Here is a 22223-nt window from a genome sequence, read left to right as displayed (position 1 = left end):
AGAAAGGACTCTGTCCTTGGTAGAATTCAAAGGATCCTTGACATTGGAACAATTGTTCAGCAGGATTTGAGTAGCCTCCTTGAACTTGAACTTGGTAGAATGTTGAATTTCATTTTTTGGTTAAGAGAAGTTGCCAATTCATTTAAGTAGGATGAGAATAATTGCATAGAGGACACAGATGTGATTCTTTATTAGTTTCAACAGTCTAGTTAGAGCATGAGTAATGTTAAAATATGAATGTCAAAATGGAGAATTTGGATGTTTATTTAAATGTGCAGGACTATGAAGGCTTCTCTTTAAAGGATTCGGAAAATACTTTTTAAGAACTGCTGCTTTAGTTAAATTTATTTATTTTTAGTTTCGTATTGTAGTCTGTGATTGTCATTGTTGGAAACTACTGGAAATGTAGAATCATTTTTATCTGAATAAATGATTTTTTTACAAACTCAACTCTCTCTCTCTCTCTCTTATTCTCTCTCTTTCTCTGTCCCTCTTTCCTCTAACCCGGAATCATCGCCTCTCCTTTTCTGAGCAGCTTTTTCCACTTATCATCAAAGCAGGTTTATGATGCTCATTTTTCTGGCCTCATTGCTCTTCATAGACGTCATCGTCTGTCACTGGAGATCAATACAGATAAGACATTCTCTCTCTCTCTGCTGACTGGAGGGACTCTTGTTGTTCAAAGCACACACCCCTGCAGTGCTGTGAAATCATCAGTAATAGGTATGTTAGCACGGTGAGATAGCCTACACTTTCATACACCTGACACCTGTGTGTGTGTGTGTGTGTGTGTGTGTGTGTGTTTTATGTGCTATAAATGGAGGTACTGTGTTTACAGTAGATGAAGTAAGGCCAATATTATTCATGTATCAAAATATCAGCTGATATTTTCCTTTTATTCAAAGGGGCATTCCTTTCATTTTTTCACATGCAGCCTAGTTTACTGGTCATGTTGAATGCAACTCAACCTGTGAAAATAGTTGTATAAAATCTTCCTCAAGTCTGAAGGCCTGATCACACCAACACTTAAAAGAAGGAAATTTCGTGGCAAATTAAATAATTTCAAATCACTCGCAGCTGTCAGCGGATTAGTTTAAAGATTAGTGGATCTGCACAAGTTTTGTGTCAACTTGGAGGAACTTTCACCTGCTTTATTTTCCTTCTTCAGTCATGTTTAATTGAATAAAACTGTGTGCACTGGTGAACAAAATGCCAGGGCAGAATAAACTGAACAAAAAGAGAAAGAAAACAAAGCTCTGAGAACTGTTTTGACAGATTAATGCTAGCCACCTGGCTAGCATGTTAGCAGTTGGCTTGCCAGCTCTATTTGTTCACCAACTGACATATGACTAAGTCCCGCCCTCAAACGCAATGAGCCAATCACAGCGTGTATAGCCATTCCCATACACTCGGACATTCTCTGCCTGGACGTTCATTGAAATGCATTACAGAAAGTCAGTTTTGTTCGGTTTTATGAGCTTTTTCTGAGATTTGAGGTTTAAAAAAAGTCAAACGGTGTGCATGGGGTACATGCAACTCTGACACAAGGTATCCTGAGAGGCTGGGCGACGAGGTGTATTTTGTACCCTTTAAACCACATCTCAACCAAGAAAAGTGTCTCCTTTGGATAAAGTTGTGTGGTAACGTTAGACCACAACATCAACTCAACGTGAATAAGATTAACAATGATGTCTACATCTGTTCTAAGGTAAGTCAACATTGTGTTTGAGGCAACATATTGTCACTTTGCTGGAAAGAAATATAAAGTTATCTTTAACATCTCTAGCTAACGTTAGCTAAAGTTAGCCCAACATTAGCCCCTAGCTGCGTTGTTCATCATGTCACCTTGTTTGCTGGGAGTTCATTAGCCTATTGTGTTCTAGTTTTGTACTTTGGTGATCGTACATCATTGTTAGCTGTTGTCCAAAGGGCTCTAGTTAAGCTAACGTTAACTTCTGGAGCTTATTCATTTATCTGTAATCGCAGAGATAACAAAGGTTGGCAAACGTTATGATTCAGTGTTGTAGCACCAAACTAACGGAGAGACAGTCTTGGTAAAGATGGTAAAAAGGCCGTTATCCTTTTCTCATATTCTGAGCCAAAAACCTTAACTTCAGTGGCACTTTAATTTGTTGTCTTTGATAGCGATGGTAACGAGATGCAGTTCACAAGCGTACACTGTGACCTGTAAATTTTGGGTTGTAATTTAAGCTTTTCATCAACCTTCTCAACAATAAAATGATGAATATATCCCTCCAATGCGTAGTTTAGGCCCTTTTGGTTACTTCTCAATGACATCTGATCATTATGTCCCCAAAAATCATCAACTGCCTCCTGCGAAATGCCGTGTACTGTGACACCTGCCATAGCGCCCGGTCACTGAATGTTGATAATTTGTCCAAGTGAGTGGAGGGGGGCGTGGCTTAGCCATAGGTCAATTATCCCAGCCAGTAGAGACTATGTCACAAATCTTCAAAAATCCAATATATCATAAAGGTTTGCAGAATAATTTTACCCATAGACTGAATAAAAGTGGACATGGCCATTGTGACATCACCCATTGGTTTGTGAAATACCATTCTTAAGCCTCCAGTTTGGCATTTTGACCATATCGTAGCTTGTTCCACAGCGATTTATAAAATGACTATATCACTAACCATAAGTATAAATTGTCACTTAATTTTTTTTTCACTGGCATGTGACTCACTATGGCACTTTCTTGCTCTCTGCTATGGCTCTCCTCCTCTCACAGACACACACACATACAAGGAAAGACTCACAAACAAGGTGTGTCACACACACTCCTCCACCCACCCACATCACTTCTCCTAAACGATGATATATAAGCAGGCAAGGCTTGTGTTTTTGTATCTGCAGGGCTCCAGACACTGACTATTTAGTGGTATTTAGCAACCATGGAGCCCCAGTGTGACATGCAAATATTACTAATATATGAACTGAAGAGCTGTTGGTGCGTTTCCAGCTCACAGAGAGTCAATCCTCACAATTAAAGGCACTACGGTAACGGTTCTGCGAACATCTAACATTCAACCAGAAGCTTCAAGTTCACAACCAAAACATCAACATTCGGCCTGAGATGAGGCAGATGCTTCATAATAAAAGCACCAGTGGTTGTGCTTTGATTTTTTTCAATTATAACATTACTCCATTTAACTTAATTTAGTATTTTATTAAACCATATTAAAGCAACACAATGAAGGATTGCGCTTTTTACCTCACGGGTCCCCCTACAGATGAAATTGTCTGTTACAACTGTGGCAAAAGTCTTTCTGTGTGTGCATTTGTTGACAAGCCAACGATACTGGTGAACTTCCTAAAGCTGGCCGTGTAATGCGCGATCATCATGTCTTCAGAACATTTAAAATATACTTATAGCATTTTGTACATTCATGATTAGGCCAATTGCTTTATTTATTAATTCATTTTCGAAACTCAGAAATGAGCTGCTTTCTGCATGTCAGGGCTCCCTCCTCCTCACAGCGTGCACACACACACACACACACACACACACACACAAACTCAACAGAGTGAAGTCAGACAACAGCAGAGAGGCCGTGGTGCAGATGAAGGGAATATAACTTCAAGATTACTCTAGTTGACGACAGCTACGCTTGTTACTGTGAGTAAGTGCGATAAAACCTCTGCCAGACAAGCCAATACTTTATCAATACATGTGATTAGCATGTAGACAGCCATATTTCAATCTGCTCAGTCTCTCATTCACCACTATTATGATTTATGATCGCGGTCCACACAAGCACATCGCGCTTGCGGTGCTAACAGCAAACTGTTAAAGACAAACTAAAATGAAAGCTGTCTATATGTAGGCTAACACTTTATCTGAAGATGTACCTGAGGCAGCCGACCTGCAGACAGTGAGTTTCCTCAGTAGAGGGTAACAGCAGTAACAGCGCCAGGTCACCATCAGTCGGACATCCCTACTCCTCTTTCCGCTCTCACCAGCGTGTGAAAGCCGGGCCAATATTAATCCTTGTTCGAGCTCTTGTTTTATCACTCTCACGTTTTCGTTTATTTGTCTCCTCGGACAACACCTTCACCTTCTTTCTTTTCTTTGTCACTTCAACCATGACAACCACGTCTAACTTTGTTCACCTCGGTTCGGCTACGCTACTCCAAAGAGAGGAGGGGGATATGACGTATGCCGTAAAGCAGCCAAATTTTGTAGTCCTTTTTGTGTCCGGGTTCCTACCCGAACCCTGAAACTGCATAGAACCCGACTGACGCACGTACACTGCCCCCGTCAGTTTAGACAGGAATCGAGACGGCCCGCTGAGGGCGAAGCTGTATCCAGTACCGTAACTACCGGAAAAAAAACAGGTACCTACGTATTTTTTGCGTGTTGGTCTCGACTTGGTACCAAAGTATCGGTTCTCATGACAACCCTACTATAGGCTCACACAAAAGTAACCCATCTCAGTCGTCATTTATGACGCACTGTGTGGTGGTGTATTTATCCCGAGAGTCCTTTGCAGCCCCAAGCCAAACAGTGACCAAATGAGGTCGGGACTTTTTTAAAAGGTATCGACCAGGTAGTAGCAGCACACATCAAAGAGAAAGCTACAAAAATCGTAGACACAGTGCCGAAAAGAAAGCAAAAAGCAAATATAGCATGGCAAAACATCAAGTGGACAATGTAAGTTCCAAAACAAGTGAAGTTGGGGTTGGCTTTCACCTCACTTTTGCTGGCAAGCTCTGAAGGAGCAACAAAGAGTTCCTCTGGTTAGCTTAGTTAACATGCTTAAGTACCGGCTTTTCCATTAAAACAAATGTAACGTAATTACAATATTACAGCAAATTGCAGTGTGCGTGGGGAGGCAGGGCCAAGTTTGAAAGTTGTGTTTACAAACAGTAACAGTAACAGTAATTCCTGTATACTGTGCCTGTAAATTGCAAAAAGGCTAGTATCGTAGTAATCTTATTTTTTTAAATATAGTCATGCATAAAGACGTAAAGATCTAATTTTAAGTTGAAAGGAAAACATCTTTAGGTATTCACAGTTTAACATTCAAACTCAACTAGTTTTCTTGCGTTGGTGCATCTTGATTTACCTGAGATGATTCAGATGTTGCTAAATTCTGATTGGTCACTGGGAGTATGTGACATAACAGAGCTCCGTGCACTTCACACCAGTGAAAAGAGCCTGGACAAAATGCCAGTCAAAAATGTCTCAATTTAAAAAACCAAACCTGTTCAAACTTTGGCCGAAAATATCACTTTATGTAGGACCCTATCACTGTGAGTCAGAGGCTTATTCACTTTACAGGGAATCAAACTGGGAAAAATGTATGTTAAAGGGCCAGTGTGTAAAATGGGTTGCAAACAGTGACATCAGTGGTCAAATTCTAGATTGCAGGGCTCACTCACTCACCCCTCCCGTCGGGTAAATGACGGTGGCCTCGTAGGGACAAAAAGCCTTGCGCACGACTTTTTCAGGAGTAGGTGAATGTTTATTTAGAAATCTAAGCCATGTTACGATATTGTAATGAATCACTCACGAGCAGGAGACCAGAGGAGCGTTCGGGAAAAAGGCCAGTTTATTTGAGCACTCCAAAAACTAACACTCCAGGGGGTAAAAGACTCCGTTCCAAACTCTGACTCTTCTAGCGTAACAGACACACTTCATAACTTTACACACATACTCGTTTACCATCCTGAGTGGGGACCCCCCTCCCCTCTCTGCTCAATCTCCAGCCCGCACACTGACTGACAGCGTAGCCTGTAAACAGAGCTCAGCTGTTTATTTAGCCTAGCAATATCTCCGGACTATAGTAGCTGCAATGGACGACTTTGAACGCGATTTTGAAGAGTTTCTTGTAGCGGACACAGACCCAGAGCCATACCTGTTTGAGCTGGAGCATACAGATGAGGAACTCCATGTGTTTGATGCTGAGCGGGCGAGAAGAGAGGCTGAATGCACAGAATGGGATTCAGTGCTACCATCGTTGGGGAGATATATCATCAGGAGGAAAAGCGCCGCAGAGAGTGCATCACAAGGAGTGAAGCTGCGTCTTCTTTTCCTCGCAGATGACAGTTCGGGTTCATTCTCTCCTGTTGCGTGGTAAGTGTGGTCCATTCGCAAACTTTATAACTAAAAAAACTTTTCACTACTCTCTATCAACGAACTACCAACACTCTCTGCTGTTTCCTCCTCCTTCTTCCTTCCTTCCGCTGTCTTCGTTAGTTCATTTATACACGCGAAACGCGTTCTCTGGCTGGCTGGATTGTCCGCTTGGTCTGCCGTACATACATGGCGGCGCAAGATGGCGACCTCTCTAAAGCAAGGCCCTTGCTATATATATATATATAAAAGCATAACTATAAGGCTACGAAAACCAAACGAATTTTATTTTATAGCGATTATACACTTGTATAAACATATTAATGGGTAGAATATTCAGATTCAGATTCAGATTGACAATAAACCATGCCAAATATTACACACTGGCCCTTTAAGGGGTTATGATCTGAAGGAGAAGGTAAAAATTCCGTGTGGGCAGCTTCACTCCAAAGGATCAGTATCAGTATAGGTCTTCAAAAAGCCACTAGTGGTGTCTAGGCAGAATGAGCCCTGTCACGCACCCTCCCACCCCTAAAAATACACACAAACATGCACACCTGCCTGCGCACCGATAAGACGTCAACCACCGCCGCTCCAAATGTGTTTGCACACTGGCGTCGGTTGACTGCACTTCCTCATTGAACGACTTGAACAATTTATTCTGACGCGCCACTGAATCCGAGGGGGAATTTAGATTGAGATTGAAAAAAAAAAGGAAAATCAGACACGACCTGAAAGCCTTGAGGGAGAGAGAGGAGGGGGGACGGGGGTAAACCTGAGGCGCAGAGACAGGGAGATATATGAGCCTGTCACTCAACATTACAGTGTCACTACAAGCTGGACAATCATTAACACGGCTAATGAACACAGCGGGGCCGTGCTGCAGTACAGGCTGCACTCACATAAAGCCACTGTGGGGGAATTTCATTAGTCCTGCTACAGCAGTGATATAATCCACTGATTCCCAACCACAGGGTACATCTGCTGTTACCAGGGGTACCTGAGGGGATGTGGAGTGGCTCAGTGAATATGAAAAATTGAAAAAGTAGAAATGATGATTTGATAATACATATCCACGTGTGTTTCCAAGGAGGGAAATAAACACACAAAAATGCTTTGAAAGTGGTGTAATCCTCAGTATAGTCATTGTCTCAATAATTTACCAACTGTATTAGCAGCCCAGCCACCACAAGAAAGTGTTGGCATACTATGTTTCTGCAATTCATGAATTCATTACATTGGTACAATCATATCAACATTTTTAAAGTGACGTAGTATATGAGCTGACTTTCAGGAGGTGTAGGAGAGGTGGATGGTGTGGCCCCTGCCAAGCTGCAGACCACTGTTTGAGACCAATAAACAACTAAACTGGTTGTGATTTAACGAGTCACTTCTGCGTTTCCAACAGCACAAAAAAACGCTGATTTTATTGAGACATTGCTGCCTTTCCTTTGAGACATGAAAAGCCGTTGTTTTTCACTGAGACATCGCTGCTGGGATTGTGCTCTCAAACAAGCAACCCTGTCTCCTAGGACTTCGCTCATATGTTAAAAAACTGCTTCCTTAATTTCATCATTGTGGCAATATAATTGCTGCGTGGATTATGTTCAGAGACAACATTTCTTTCATGTTCCAATACACTACGTTCATGCACTGCATAGGCATCAGAATGAGGTGGTTGGCAAGGAAGGCAGGTGTGCAAAGTGTAGGATCTTGACATCCGAACCTCCGATTCACATTCATACTCCTGTCTTAGGTTGAGGCAACAGCAGCACTTTAGTTAAGGTCAGGCCAGCTGTTATGAAATATGGGCAGGGGGACAACATTTTCAAAAGTGGGCCTCTAAGCCACACCTGTGGGGGAGGGGGAGAAATGACGATATAAACATCGCCATGCAAAATTTGATATGTCCTATGAATATAATCCAATCAATCATATTTCCATGTGTATTTTGTCTTTTCTCTGTGTTTAGACCTTATTTTCTTATTCTGAAAAGCAGAGGAAGTCACATGTCTGTCCTGGGCTGAGAAAAATGCCGTCCAATGAATGATGATTGATGATTAGAGAAAAGTCAAATCAGACATTGATTGACAAAGTTATTGCATGGTATTAAATCACAAGATCAAATTATGAGTGAACCAATAATTTGTTTTTTCATTTATCAGTCTTGAGGCTACTTTAATCATGTATCAGTTAAACTATGTACAGAACTAAAATAGTGTAGAGAGTATATGGCTGTTAACTCTATGTTTTCCAGTCATCCCCAATTTATGTAATACCAAGACTGTTCAGGGACCCCAGTATGCAGTAATATTTCAGTGGCACTTCTGAGTTTTGCGCATCGCGTACCTGACCCATGTCAGATGGACCACACCATTTCACAACACCTGTGTGGGCGGGAGCATCTGATAGATGTTGAAATGTGTTTCAGTGCTAAAAAATAAATGTATTTATCATGTAAAAACATTTAGCTTGTATCGTTAATGATATAAGTCAGTAAGTAAATTGTTGTACTTGATCCCATTTAAGGGTCAACCATAGAACTTTTTTATGGGCCCTCCCCCTTGGCCTTGGGCCGGGGTCATCTGGACCGTTTGACCCCCAAACAATGCCAGCATTTTTTTCAGGGTTTTGGGTTATTAGTCTGACTGTTAAGACATGCCTCAATTGTCCAATGGACCTGAATCAGTTTTAACACTTTCTAAGTTGTCAAAGTATAATTGCCAAGAATACCAAAATCACTGCAAATAAGTGTGCTCTGAACCCACAGAAAGTGAAACCAATCCTACAAAGGAATCTTTCCATATCCCATATTACAGATTTAATTCTATGTATAGACATGTATTAATACAATTAAAGACACTGAGTAAAGTGTTGTAACTGAAGTCCACATCTGAGAAGGAGTGAAGGCAGTTTTGGCACATAAAGTCATCTGAAACTGAAACTGATTGGTCATCCTGTTAGACACCACCTTTTTAGTAATGTCAGGTGACTTCCCCCTGTGCTCCGTCAGCTCTTGACCTGTTTTTGTCTTAACGCCAGGCTTAAAGAAATAAAAACAACAGCAGACAGACATGGGCGTGCCCTGTTGAAGCACTACTAGTGAGCGCTCAGAATCTGATTTTAAAAAACAACCTGAAAAGAGGAAGGCTGAACTCTGACCATAGCACCAGATTTTAAATTTGCACTCAAATTTTGTTTTATGCTTATACATTTCTCCCTGTTTAACCTGGACATTGATTACAAATTAAATCAGTTTCATACGTGTGTCTCTAACAAACTTCCAATGGTTTCTACCCACAATGTGTGGAATATGTTGACCAATCCGCTGCTGTTATCTAATCTTCAGGCCTTAGAATGATTTGCATAAGTTCTTTGTATGTTCATTTGCAAATTCTTTATTGTCAATGACAAGAAAGGTTTTTGGCCCACTGACCTGGGTGCGACAGACTTGTGTTCCCTCTACATTTTATGATCTTCAGTAACAAGTATCAAGCAGTTTGTTTTCGTGCTGTTCAGTCAGGATCACGCCCAACATCAAAGAGGTTTGCATCGCTCTCTATCTCTTTGTCCAGCTTTGATCTGTTCACTGACCCATACTTACTATCAATACTGTATGTAATAAAATACGGAATAAAGAGCCATGCACTCTTGCTAAAATGTCCTTTTAGCTCTTTAGCTAAAACTGCCTTCACACTTGTCCATGACAACACAAACTCCACCGTATTGCACCACAAAATGGTTGTTTTAGGATCTGACCACAACCCAGCATTGTGCCACAAACAATAGAGAAGTTCTGTTCGAGTACGTTTATGGTGCTGTAAAAAAAGCCCCCCTTTTTCTCTCTGTTTTCTTTTCATTCACAAGCTTTGAGTGGCCACACACAGGCTCCTGCACACACTAACCCTATACAAAGCACACACACAGACAAAGGAATAAACTGAACAAGGTCGTCGTCAGGACAGTACCACGCTCACAGCTAGCAGCAGGTCCATTCCTTACAAAGTCGTCAACACAAAGCAGCATAAACATCAATACCAGATGGTATATTCAAAAATGTAAAGAAAGTCCAAATTTGCATTTGGTTTGAGATTTTGAACTTTCTGAGAAAAGCGTTCCTGTGTGTGTGTTTAAGAAACAATTTCATGCAACGATCAAGGTATTTTCAGTCTTCCTTTTTAAAAAATTATTTTTAACCATGCCCATTAATAATACTGTTCCTACAAATGAAGGAAGAATTGAAGCGTTCTCTCCACATTATAAAGCAGTCACGACTCTATCAGGGAGGATAGCCCTCATTAAAAAACAATCGATGGAATAAAATGAAACATTTTGCAAACTGTACTGTAGGTCCAAAACAAGGCCTAGTGGTTCAAAACATTTACTGTAAACAGCTATAAAGAAACTTGATAAAAAATAATGCCCTATAAAGGTTCTCTAATAAGCAAGAAAAATATCTCTGGAGCTGTAAAGAGATCCATAAGGGCGTATAAACTGCACTACTACTGTAGGTCCGAAACAAGGTTTAGTGGTTCTAGAATATCTGAATAGATAGCCTATGAGAAACTTGATAGAAATGTTCTTTACTTACAACAACCAAGAAAAAAAACATCTCTGGGACTGTAAAGAGCTCCGTAAGGGCACATGAACTGTAAACACAACAGGATCTCTTCATGTCGTCACGGTCTCTTTGTCCTTGTATACACACATCCAAACTATGGGCCCCTAAAATACATGTATTTCATGCCCCAGTATTTTCCAAAGTTAGCCAAGATAAAGTCGTTCAACATCTTAAAATCTCTTTGGGGATCACATTTTTGGACACTCTTATAGCCTACTTATATCTATACAGGCATATGTAGAAAAACAGCTATATATACATATGTATACACACACACACACACACACACATAGTACTTTGTATGCATTTTTGGTCGTCTGCAAATGGGACAAAATACAACATTAGGCCCATGCAGGATCAAATTCTGTTCATTGGCCCTTCTTGTTTTCTGGAACTTATAAAGCCTAGTCAAATCTATACAGACATATACTTATATCCTATAGGCTATATTAACTGTTTTTGTACTTTTCATGCCTTTTTTCATCTGAAAATTTCATAATTTTATTCTGCCAATAGAGTGAAATCAAATAAAATGGGACAAATATGGCTTTAAAAATACATAATTTCAGAACTGTCATAAATCTGTAAGCTAATTTTATATTTAAAATGTTGTAAAATGTCCTTTCTGTGGGCTGTTTTATTATGACAAATCAGAGGGATTCTTCGAGCTTCCATAAATCTATAACAAAAACACCCCAAACAATAAAACAGCTGTCTTTCTGAGGCTCTGCCAGTCTTTCAGTCAGCATGTTTCTGTCATCATTTGAAAGTTTCCGTGCAGTGCTCGGAGCTGGAAGGGCGTAGCCTAGTGGCGCTTTGGATAAAGAAATAGCTGAGATTTAATATCTTGCTCGAACTCAGAGCACAGGACCGCAGCCAAACACTGATATATTGGGACAATATTATACTTGGGGATTTAAATGGTCATAAGATTTCTTTTCACTGTGCTTAAAAGTTAGGAGGAAATAAAACACTCTTCTTTCCATCCCCGTGGCACCAAGAGCGTGAAATTAACCAAAGGAGCCACAAAAAAGGCAACTGGGAGTAATGGGAGTAGATAACAACAAGATGCAGACACATCTCTCTTTACTTTGGAGCAAAATGTGAGGCTACAAATGAAGTGCGACTCTCCATCCTCATCTTATCTAACTTGCGAGTCAAGGAGACAAAGACTGTGATTTTTGCGCGTCACCAAAAACATTAAATCCTTTCTTCTTTTTATTGTAATAGTGAAATTAGTGAACGTACCTGAGAAGAAAAGAGCGAGCACAGTCCCGAGGAGAATCATGTTTGCTGTGTTCGGGACACGGGGGGGTAAAACGGGGATGTGGGACGGGACTTGGTGCGTTCTCGGCTGGTCCAGCAGCACCGCTGTGCGCCCCGCAGACAGACACCCAGCCTGCCTGCCGCTACATTCACCACGCTGACACTATCCGTCCGACCTTTTGTTTCTCTGCCTGCGACGGTAAAAGTCGCTCAAGTTTCAAATCCCCAGATAGAAGGAAGGAGAAGCCTCGGAGGAATGTGTCGGAGCAAAGTACGCGCCGGAGAGGCAGCCTCTGAGTGGTGAGAGTGTGCCAAGGCTCCAGAATCACACCGCGCGGCTTGAGGGAATCAACTACTGGATGGCAGAGATGTCAAGCGTCACTGGGCTGCAGCTCTGCCCGCGGACAGTCATCACGGCGCGGCTCCGCTGTTGAGGGGTTCCCGTTACATTCTGCGATCATGATGCTGACAGGCAGAGGAGGCTGAGGTTATTAACTGGTGATATCCCTCCTCCTCCTCCTCCTCCTCCTCCTACTTCCCTCCTCCTCCTTCTCCTCAGATCATCATCATCACCTTTAGGGACAGTGGGGATGAAAATAGGGCTGTAGCTACTGAGCTCATTATAACTAAGTAGCAAGATATTTTATTTACTTTTTTTTATTATTATTTTTTTTTTTTTTACATTCATGTAATCTGAAAAACTTTCCAGTTGATGCAAACCAAGTAGCATTTGAAATCTGCACCCGAGAGCAAAAAAATATTCTAACCCTACTGCTAAAACCCCAAATATTTTGAGTTGTTATAGATTGTTGCCACTAACCCAAAGATTAGATCGGTCTTTCACAAGGATTTGGCTGCAAATTGGAGTAATATGTTTAATGTTTTGCTCACTATATCATGCTTCTACACCACAACAACATCAGTGAAGTCTAAATCTCTTACAAAGATAAGCAGTGTAGTGAAAAGCACCATAGTTCTTATTTTTCATCTGAATTATATTATGAATATATATTAATTATGAAACACACAATGCAGTGTGCGCGTTTTTAACAACTGATTTATGGTCAGTTGCACAAAGTCGTTATTTTGGCAGCAACACAGTAACGTTTCAATAAATGCGCATTATCTTCATATTTTGTAAATGAATAAATCAAACTTTTCTTGTGATAAACACCTCACCCCAACATCACTCAGTCTCATCATTTAAAGCTGCACTATAATCAAAATGTTTCATATATTTTTTATCATAAGAATTGATCAAATGACTTAATGTAAAATGAAAGGTGTTGCTCGTAATGACAAACTTGCAGAGGATTACCACTCGACTTCAGTTCCCTTCAGCACAGTGGAGCGTTTGAACAGCCTGCTGTCACACCCAGGGCATCAAAATTCACTGCTCGGGCAGAGTTACCCTCGGGACACCCTTTAGTATGTGTGTATGAGATGCACCAGGCTCTGTCATTGTTAGACATTCAGAGCTATTGATGTGGTAGAAAGAGTGAAAAAGTACTCTGGTGGAATGTGTCGAGCAAGCACAGGACCCAATACATTTTCAGTCTGACCTCGCCACATATAAGCACAGTCTCACTCTGGAGTCGTCGAAATCCAGCGCTTGGGCAGTGGCTTGCTGCATCAGAAACCAATGAAAAAAGGCAACCTTTAACGTGGACATTATACGCGGTCAGTTGCCATTATAGTTTAATGGCGCTTGGCAACGTCAGGGGGAAATGAGTTGGGACAAGGATGAAAGTTAAGGCGGCGAAAGTCCAAGTGGGGCAGGCAGGAGGGGCAGTGGATGGATCCAACAACCATCGTCTTTCACCCAAGAGAGCGGTGTTTGTGTCCAGTAAGATTCTAAAGCCAAACCCTGTTCTATTTTCCTAATGCTAACCACTTCTTTTTGTTGCCTAAACCCAACCATGTGTGTTATTGAAGGGGGAAAAAATTCAGTTTGCGGCTTTGTACCAACGTAGTGCATTTATTTTGAAAGAGACTGTAAAAGAGACCTTTCCTATAAAAAGAAGTAATCTTGAAAGAAGGCAAAGCATGTAACAGGCAGAACTTGACACAGTGTCCCAGAATGTCAACAACCAACGTACCCAGGGCACCTTGCACGTCATATGTGGACGTGAAAAGTCCATTACCAAACATCTATATGTGACGAGGCTGGAGTGAGAATGTGTTGCACATATCAATGTTTGGTCATGGACTTTCCACATTCTGGGATGTCGTGTCAACTTCAGCCTGTTACATGCATTGTCTGTTTTAAAGATACACTTAAGTTTTCACAGAAAATGTAGAGTTTGCATAGTCTCTTCAAAATAAACACACTATGTTGGTACAACACTGCAAATTTACATTTTTTGCTTCAACAACAAATGCACATGGTTACATTTAGCCAACATACACACACATGGTTGGGTTTAGGAAAAAATAACAGGGTCTGGCCTTAGAATCTTACGGGAAGCAAACACCAGCCTCCCAGGTGAAAGTCAACGATTGTTGAACCCATCCATCACCCCTCACACCCCCCCGCCCTTGTTGGACTTCTGCCACCTTAACTTTCGTTGTTGTTCCACTGTGTTTCCTCCTGATGCTGCTGGGTGCCGTTAAACAGCAACAGTGACTGGCCACGTATCAGGCTGACATGAAAGGACAGCTTCTTTCATCAGTGTCTGGCGCCAGAGCTCACTGATCAAGCGCCATTTTTTGACGACTTCAGAGTGAGACCAGGCTGTAGGACGAGGAGACCAGGGTTTGTGTCCTGTGTGATACTAAAAGTCAACATTGAGCTATTTTGTTACATCAGATGTGAGTCACATGAGCCCTTAGTCACGTCAACCACAATCATTTCCTAACCCTACCCAAGTAGTTTTGTTGCCTAACCCTAACTGCCGATCCTAAGGTCTAAGTCAATATATCCTCATACAATGGTTCATATGATCAGTGTTGTGCTAGTTACTGAAAAGTAGTAACTAGTTACTGTTCCTAGTTACTTCATTAAAAAGTAACTCAGTTAGTAACTCAGTTACTTAAAAAAAGTAATGCGTTAAAAAAAAATTGTATATAGTATTGTATTGGCCTGTAGCTACATCGCCCAAGCGACAGTGGATGGAGTTTAACCAAGGGACTGTTAGACTACAACTTGACAAAACGATTGAACGGTATAGGAAACATGCAACCGTCTTCTACAGTGGAGTCACTCGCTGTCAGGCAGCTAAACATTTTACAACTAAGGTAACATTACTTGGATACAAATATGGAAAGTGAGCTAAAGAGAACATTTGAAGAGCTACATAATGGTGTCGAGTCTGCCACCCACTGCAGACATTGTCTGTCCACAACAAAAGCTTCCTCGGGATAACAATGGATATCACGTCGCTGGATATAGCGTTACTGGGACTAAAAACCTACAGAAGCGCTACTGCTTAATGTAACACAACAGCACTGTGGGGAGGCCAGCAGGTCGACAGTGACTTTAGAGATGGCGACAGACGTGTTTCATTAAGATGCTCTGGTAAGAATTGTTCATATACCTCTATCTGACTTGACTATCTTTTATTGTGTAGGGCTAAAATGTTTTAGTGAAAGGGAACTTCAGTTTGTGAAGGAATACTGCATGCTGTGCGCCGTTTTAAAACCTGGCCAAAAATAACGGAGTAACGTACCGTTTGGTAACGGTAACTGAGTTACTGAATTTAAAAACTAACGCGTTAGAGTATTAGTTACTGCCAAAACTAACAGCGTTACTGTAACGCGTTACAGTAACGCCTACACTGCATATGATATCCTACGAGAATGCACACACAAGGGTTCATCTGATATTTTACGAATTAGTGCCCCACGATTGATGTAAAGTTATGTAATTAACATAACGTTAAGGAGGTTAGGTCTAGGCAAGTAAAGTTACTGTGGTTAGATTTAGAAGAAAAAGAAAAGAAGCAAGGTGAGGATGTAACTTAAAATGACTCAAAGTTCACACGATTCCAAATGCCAGTCTCTGGGGAAAAGTCCTGTGTTTTGTGACCTTCCATTACCCCAGCCTCCCTTTTAACTCAATCGCCTGGGACTGCTTCTGCTTCCCTCTTTACTGCTGTCAGCGCATTGTTCATGTGATCACAGCCTTCCAAAATAAGTGGGTTAATGCAGGTTAATGCAATAAGGGCTCATCATTACATAGGTAATGTATGAATTTTGGTGCAGTACTTTTCATAGTAAAACGTGTGAATGGTGCATGACAACAGCTTGCATGAGTTGACTTACCAATGACCCTTTTCTGTTAATCATAAAAGGCTTCCCCCTGGTGTCATTATAACAGTGCTGGTGGTTCCTGCCCAAGTGTCAAAATATGAAAAGTAGTGATCAGATCATGTTTGTTTTAGCATCTTTCAGCACATTGTTTTGGTTGTACAGCTTGAAACTTCACTGTTTTGGTTCACTCTCATCTCTCTCATCAACCCCATCTCCAGCAGCAGCTGTTTCACTGAAAGAGCTCTGATAAAATCACTGTACACTCCCTGCTCAACAGCAACAGACACAGTTAGAGACTAGCTGGTGAACATAGTGGAACATTTAGCAGCTAAAGAGAGATATTTTTCGAAAGAGTTGGTGGAGACTAAAAATAGAGCTGAAAGATGAGTGAATATTGGACATAGATTGTGCTTACTGTGTTCTGTATCGGTTGGGTGTGTGAAGAGTGCTCCAGGAATGAGTCCTGAAACCCAGACATGAGCAAGCATTTTTGCACTCCCGGTTCCCTCATCTTAAAGTGAGTGGGTTTTTGGTTAGATACCTAAACTAAGGTCTGAAGAGACGTTTTGTCCTATGGCATAAAATATGTCACTTAATACCCCACGCATGATGATATCTTTAAAAAGGCGGTTGCAAACAACACAGCCTCGTAGTAGGAGGGCTGTTTAGTCATGTGACAGTGTGTAGTTTATTTATAACCTTAATGTTAGCTTTTTACTTCTGGTGATTGCATTTGGGCTTCAAAAATCCTAAAAGTGCTGTTCATTTGTGAAAATTATCTTGCTGAATAAAACATGTAACTATTATCTATCTGCAATCCAATGGAAAAATCCCACAGGTTTTTCAATGAGGGAACCAAGGTGACACCAACTTCTGCATCAGCCTACAGAAAAACATCATCCCCAGAGCACTCTGTAAAACCAACTGTTTACATTAGCCATATCAACATTTATGGTAATGTGTCAACATTGTACAATACAATGCAATTGCTTTGTTGCTACCAAGTGGACAAAGGAGAAAGAAAGACATTCACAGCATCAACTGAAAAAAGAGAACTGCTATAAGCCTAGTCCTCAATACAAATGACATTAAACATCGCTGAATTTGATAGTTACAGAAGCTTTGTGTCAAAAACAACAAATAACTACCAAAAGCTATCACACTGAAACAAAATAATACTAACTTAATCAAACACTAACTCAAAACATAATGAACATAAAAGCACGACTAGCTATTTGTGGAGCGAAAATATAGATATTGCTGAGTACACAAGCTGTGGTTGCCGCTGTTTGATAATAATGTAGCTAGAATTTCACTAATAACTTTGTTGAAAAAAAAAAAACACAAGTGGGACATGTATTATAGTTAGTTTATGTGGAGAGTTGGCATTTGTATTTGTTAAAATCTAAAGGATGGATGCAGATATTCTCTGCTGTGATGCCTTCCTTCTGCAGCTTTAGGAGACAGGCCATCCTCCCATAATACCTATCTGCTGTCTTCTTCTTCTGTCACACATCCTGCAGTTAAAGCTTAATTCGGACGGAACACCAAATTACGACACATCAAATAACCTTCTTGCTGTTGTGCAAAGGTTCACTTTATCTCTATGCAACATAATCATGTTTCAGTATTGTGTCGAGTGGATGTGATTTAGCTTAGAGTGTTCAACTGATGCTTCATTTTTCACTGACTGCAGACACATATTAATTCCCCAGAAGAATATCTTAGAAATACACACTGAATGCACATACAGGAATATGAGGACCAATTTGAATGGCCTCAGGTGACAAGAATACGGTAGAAACCATTAAAGGAAGCAAATTTAGGAGGATTATGCAATAATACAATATTTCCCCTCGTGTAGCCTTCAGAGTTATTTTGTCGGTCTGAAGCAGTGGAGTACAAAGTGGGGTCATTTAGAGGGCTGCAGGGGCTCCACCTGTTAAACCACTGTAGCGTCACTTTCATTTCATTTGCACATAAGACGACAGAATAACAAACGAATGACACTTTCACTGCCTGCAGTATGAAAACGTCTATACATAGTAAAACCAATTCATGTGTCTATCTCTTGTGAAGTTCCTGCACTTTTAACAGACTAGGATCAGCTACAGACTCTTAAAAAAGAAAGATAAGTTATTTAATTGAAGTAATATCTTTTGTTCTTTTAATTATTCATACTAATCTTTATTTGAGGTTCTGTATTTTTATCTGTACCGCTGCTGAAATTTTCCATATCTTTATCAGCACCAGTGCAGTCTGCTGTATGGGTGAAATGCTTACTTTGCATTTTACAGACATTCAAAATGGATATAACTGAATTTGTTAACATGTATCCCAAATTAATTGTGGGATCCTGATCTCAAGTCAAATATATGCTTATATACAGTTATAATACTTCAGTTCTTTATCTCTGCACATGTGGGATGGAAAAAAAAAACCTGCGGGCTTGTAACAAGGAGCCCACCTAACATAAAAAATGAAAGAAAGCTGTACATGCTTATCACCAATTTACAAACAGACACATTTTTTTTAAATATCTAAAAAAAAAAAAAAAGGAAAAGAAAAAGAGTACAAATTCCAAACATTTTGCCAAGGCTTAAAGTTATACATATTTAAGGGCAGGGCTGCTTGAGTGACAGGCTGTCTTCAAGGCGTTGCTACAGATTCAGTCCACTCCTCATTCTTCCACAGCTCCAACCTCTTGTTAGAGTATGATCACTTCTGACTCCAAAACATCAAACAGGAGTTCACAACCAATGTGTGACGTTATAGTAGCTACTTCTATTATTTTTACAGTCTATTGCTGCAGTCTGATTGCTTCAGACAAAGGACTCGTCTCTGTACTTGTTTTATTAGATCTTAGTGCAGCGTTTGACACTATTGACCATCAAATTCTGCTACAGAGACTGGAACACTTAATTGGCCTAAAAGGATCTGCACTAAGCTGGTTTAAATCTTATTTATCTGATCGTTTTCATTTTGTTCACGTTCATAATGAGTCATCCTTACGTACTAAAGTTTGTTTTGGAGTTCCGCAAGGTTCTGTGCTCGGACCAATCCTATTTACTCTATATATGCTTCCTTTAGGTAACATCATTAGAAATCACTCTGTAAATTTCCATTGTTATGCGGATGATACACAGTTGTATTTATCGATGAAGCCAGAAGAAAGTAATCAATTAACTAAACTCCATAACTGCCTTAAAGACATAAAAACCTGGATGAGCACCAATTTCCTGATGTTAAATTCAGACAAAACTGAAGTTATTGTTCTTGGCCCCAAACAACTCAGAGACTCTTTATCTGATGACATAGTTTCTCTAGATGGCATTGCTCTGGCCTCTAGCACTACCGTAAGAAACCTCAGAGTAACATTTGATCAAGATTTGTCTTTTAATTCTCATTTAAAACAAACCTCACGGACTGCATTTTTTCATCTGTGTAATATTGCGAAAATTAGGCCTATCCTGACCTGAAAAGATGCAGAAAAATTGTTCCACGCTTTTGTTACCTCAAGGCTGGATTACTGTAACTCTCTATTATCTGGTAGCTCTAGTAAGTCCTTAAAAACTCTCCAGCTAATTCAGAATGCAGCAGCACGTGTACTAACAGGAACTAAGAAACGTGATCATATTTCTCCTGTTTTAGCTTCTCTGCACTGGCTCCCTGTAAAATCCAGAAATGAATTTAAAATCCTACTGTTAATTTATAAAGCTCTAAATGGTCAAGCTCCGTCATATCTTTGAGAGCTCATAGTGCCATATTATCCCACCAGAACACTGCGCTCTGAGAATGCAGGGTTACTCGTGGTCCCTAAAGTCTCCAAAAGTAGATCAGGAGCCAGAGCCTTCAGCTATCAGGCTCCTCTCCTGTGGAATCATCTTCCTGTTACCGGGAGGCAGACACCGTCTCCACATTTAAGACCAGACATAAGACTTTCCTCTTTGATAAAGCTTATAGTTAGGGCTGGCTCAGGCTTGCCTTGTACCAGCCCCTAGTTAGGCTGACTTAGGCCTAGTCTGCCGGAGGACCCCCTATAATACACCGGGCACCTTCTCCCCTTCTCTCTCTCTCTCTCTCTCTCTCTCTCTCACTCTCTCTCTCTCATGTCCTATTACTGCATCTTGCTAACTCGGCCATTCTGGATGTCACTTACTCGGCTTCTTCTCCGGAGCCTTTGTGCTCCACTGTCTCTCAAGTTAACTCGTATTGCAGTGGTGCCTGGATAGTGTGACGTGTGTGGTTGTGCTGCTGCCGTGGTCCTGCCAGATGCCTCCTGCTGCTGCTGTTATCATTAGTCATACTTCTACTGTTATTATACACATATGATTATTGTCACACATGTATACTGCCAGATATTAATATATTATTATTAATTATAATATTATTACTTTCATTAATGTTGTTGTAAGCTACTGTCATTACTGTCTGTCCTGCATCTCTCTCTGTCTCTATCTCTCTCTCTCTGTCTCTCTTTCTGTCTCATTGTGTCATGCGCATTACTGTTAATTTATTATGTTGATCTGTTCTGTACGACATCTATTACACGTCTGTCCATCCTGGAAGAGGGATTCCCTCCTCAGTTGCTCTTCCTGAGGTTTCTACCATTTTTTTTCCCCGTTAAAGGGGTTTTTTTGGGGAGTTTTTCCTTATTCGCTGTGAGGGTCCAAAGGACAGAGGGATGTCGTATGCTGTAAAGCCCTGTGAGGCAAATTGTGATTTGTGATATTGGGCTTTATAAATAACATTGATTGATTGATTGATTGATGTGCTGGAGCCTATGTCTGAAAGAAAGTAAAAAACCTCAAATGAATAGCTCCAATTTTCAGAAAGTATTATTTGAGGTGATGAGTGCGATATCAGTCTGCAATCTGTTCTTATTTCCAGGTTGTCAAATATTGATGCTTTGTCACAGCCCTCAGCATCAAACAGGGTACCCTTTAAAGGGGATTTATGGTCATGCGTAGACCCTACGCACATAGCCTATGCACGTCGCCTATGCCGTTGTGAGCATCTTTACTTCTGCGGTGGTGTGTCTGTGTCACTCTGCAGTTACACCTCCAAAACACTAGTCAGCGGCAGAGATTTCTGTGATTCAAAACACACCCAAAACACACATTAAACATGTCTTAATAGAGACAGTTTTAAACACAAGTACACATATTAGCTTCACTACAACTGGCAGCATTCACAGACAAACACTTGTCTTTATCTGGACACATTTTCCCCACAAATACAACATGCTTAGATTATTAGCACAAGCCTATGGCATTTTACATTGTATAAATTAGCCTAGTAACTAACAATCTTTTCCTCTTCTCATATAAAACCAGGGACAACGGCAACATTTAACAAAGGTAATGGCACACAATTTGGCTCTATAACGACTCACAAGGTTCACCCACAAAACAACTGTCTTATACTAAACACGTTTTTTAAACAAATACAACATGCTAACGTTATTAGCACGAGCCTATGGCATTTTACATTGTATTGATTAGCCTAGCGGCCAGTGATCTTTCCCTCTTCTCATATGAAACCTGGATAAATCCCTGAAGGATAAATCACACACAAGACTTAAAATGCTATTTTAGTGGAGGCTTTACTGTCTTCACAATTTATTGTTTCTTATCTGTGAACTAAAAGTAAATACAAGCTCCGTTTCCACTCAGGGAAATGCTGTCAGTATACAGCGACAGACTGGAGGTCTGCGTCACCACGACACGTAGTTACAATTCTGGGGAGATGCATGTTAGGTTACGGCGTAGGCTACGGCATAACCTACGCGTCGATTCGACGCAGGACTATAAATTATGTGTTAGGGTATCTATGTGATTCACAGCTGACACACACTGTAACACGTGGTTAATGTTGTGAAACAGTTGCTGTTTGGTTCAGACGATAAACTTAAGTTCGGTATAAAAATGGATCATGTTTTTGGTCAAAATAAGTATGTTATATAACATTATGTCGTGTACATAT

General features: G+C 40.6%; 1 protein-coding gene across 1 annotated transcript in view; it reads right to left on the bottom strand.

The window, feature by feature from the left end:
- gfra3 (GDNF family receptor alpha 3) overlaps nt 1-12500 on the bottom strand; it is a 107380-nt gene extending 94880 nt beyond the window's left edge. The window contains exon 1 of the mRNA XM_033632747.2: nt 11970-12500. Coding sequence (XP_033488638.1) covers nt 11970-12009 — 40 coding nt within the window. The 5' untranslated portion in view covers nt 12010-12500. The remainder of the gene's footprint in view (nt 1-11969) is intronic.
- Between the last annotated feature and the right edge of the window lie 9723 nt (nt 12501-22223).

Source organism: Epinephelus lanceolatus, chromosome 7, assembly GCF_041903045.1.
Source record: "Epinephelus lanceolatus isolate andai-2023 chromosome 7, ASM4190304v1, whole genome shotgun sequence".
Classification (NCBI taxonomy): Eukaryota; Metazoa; Chordata; class Actinopteri; order Perciformes; family Serranidae; genus Epinephelus; species Epinephelus lanceolatus.
Note: the sequence above shows the minus strand (reverse complement) of the source record. Positions and strands in the feature narration are given on the sequence as shown.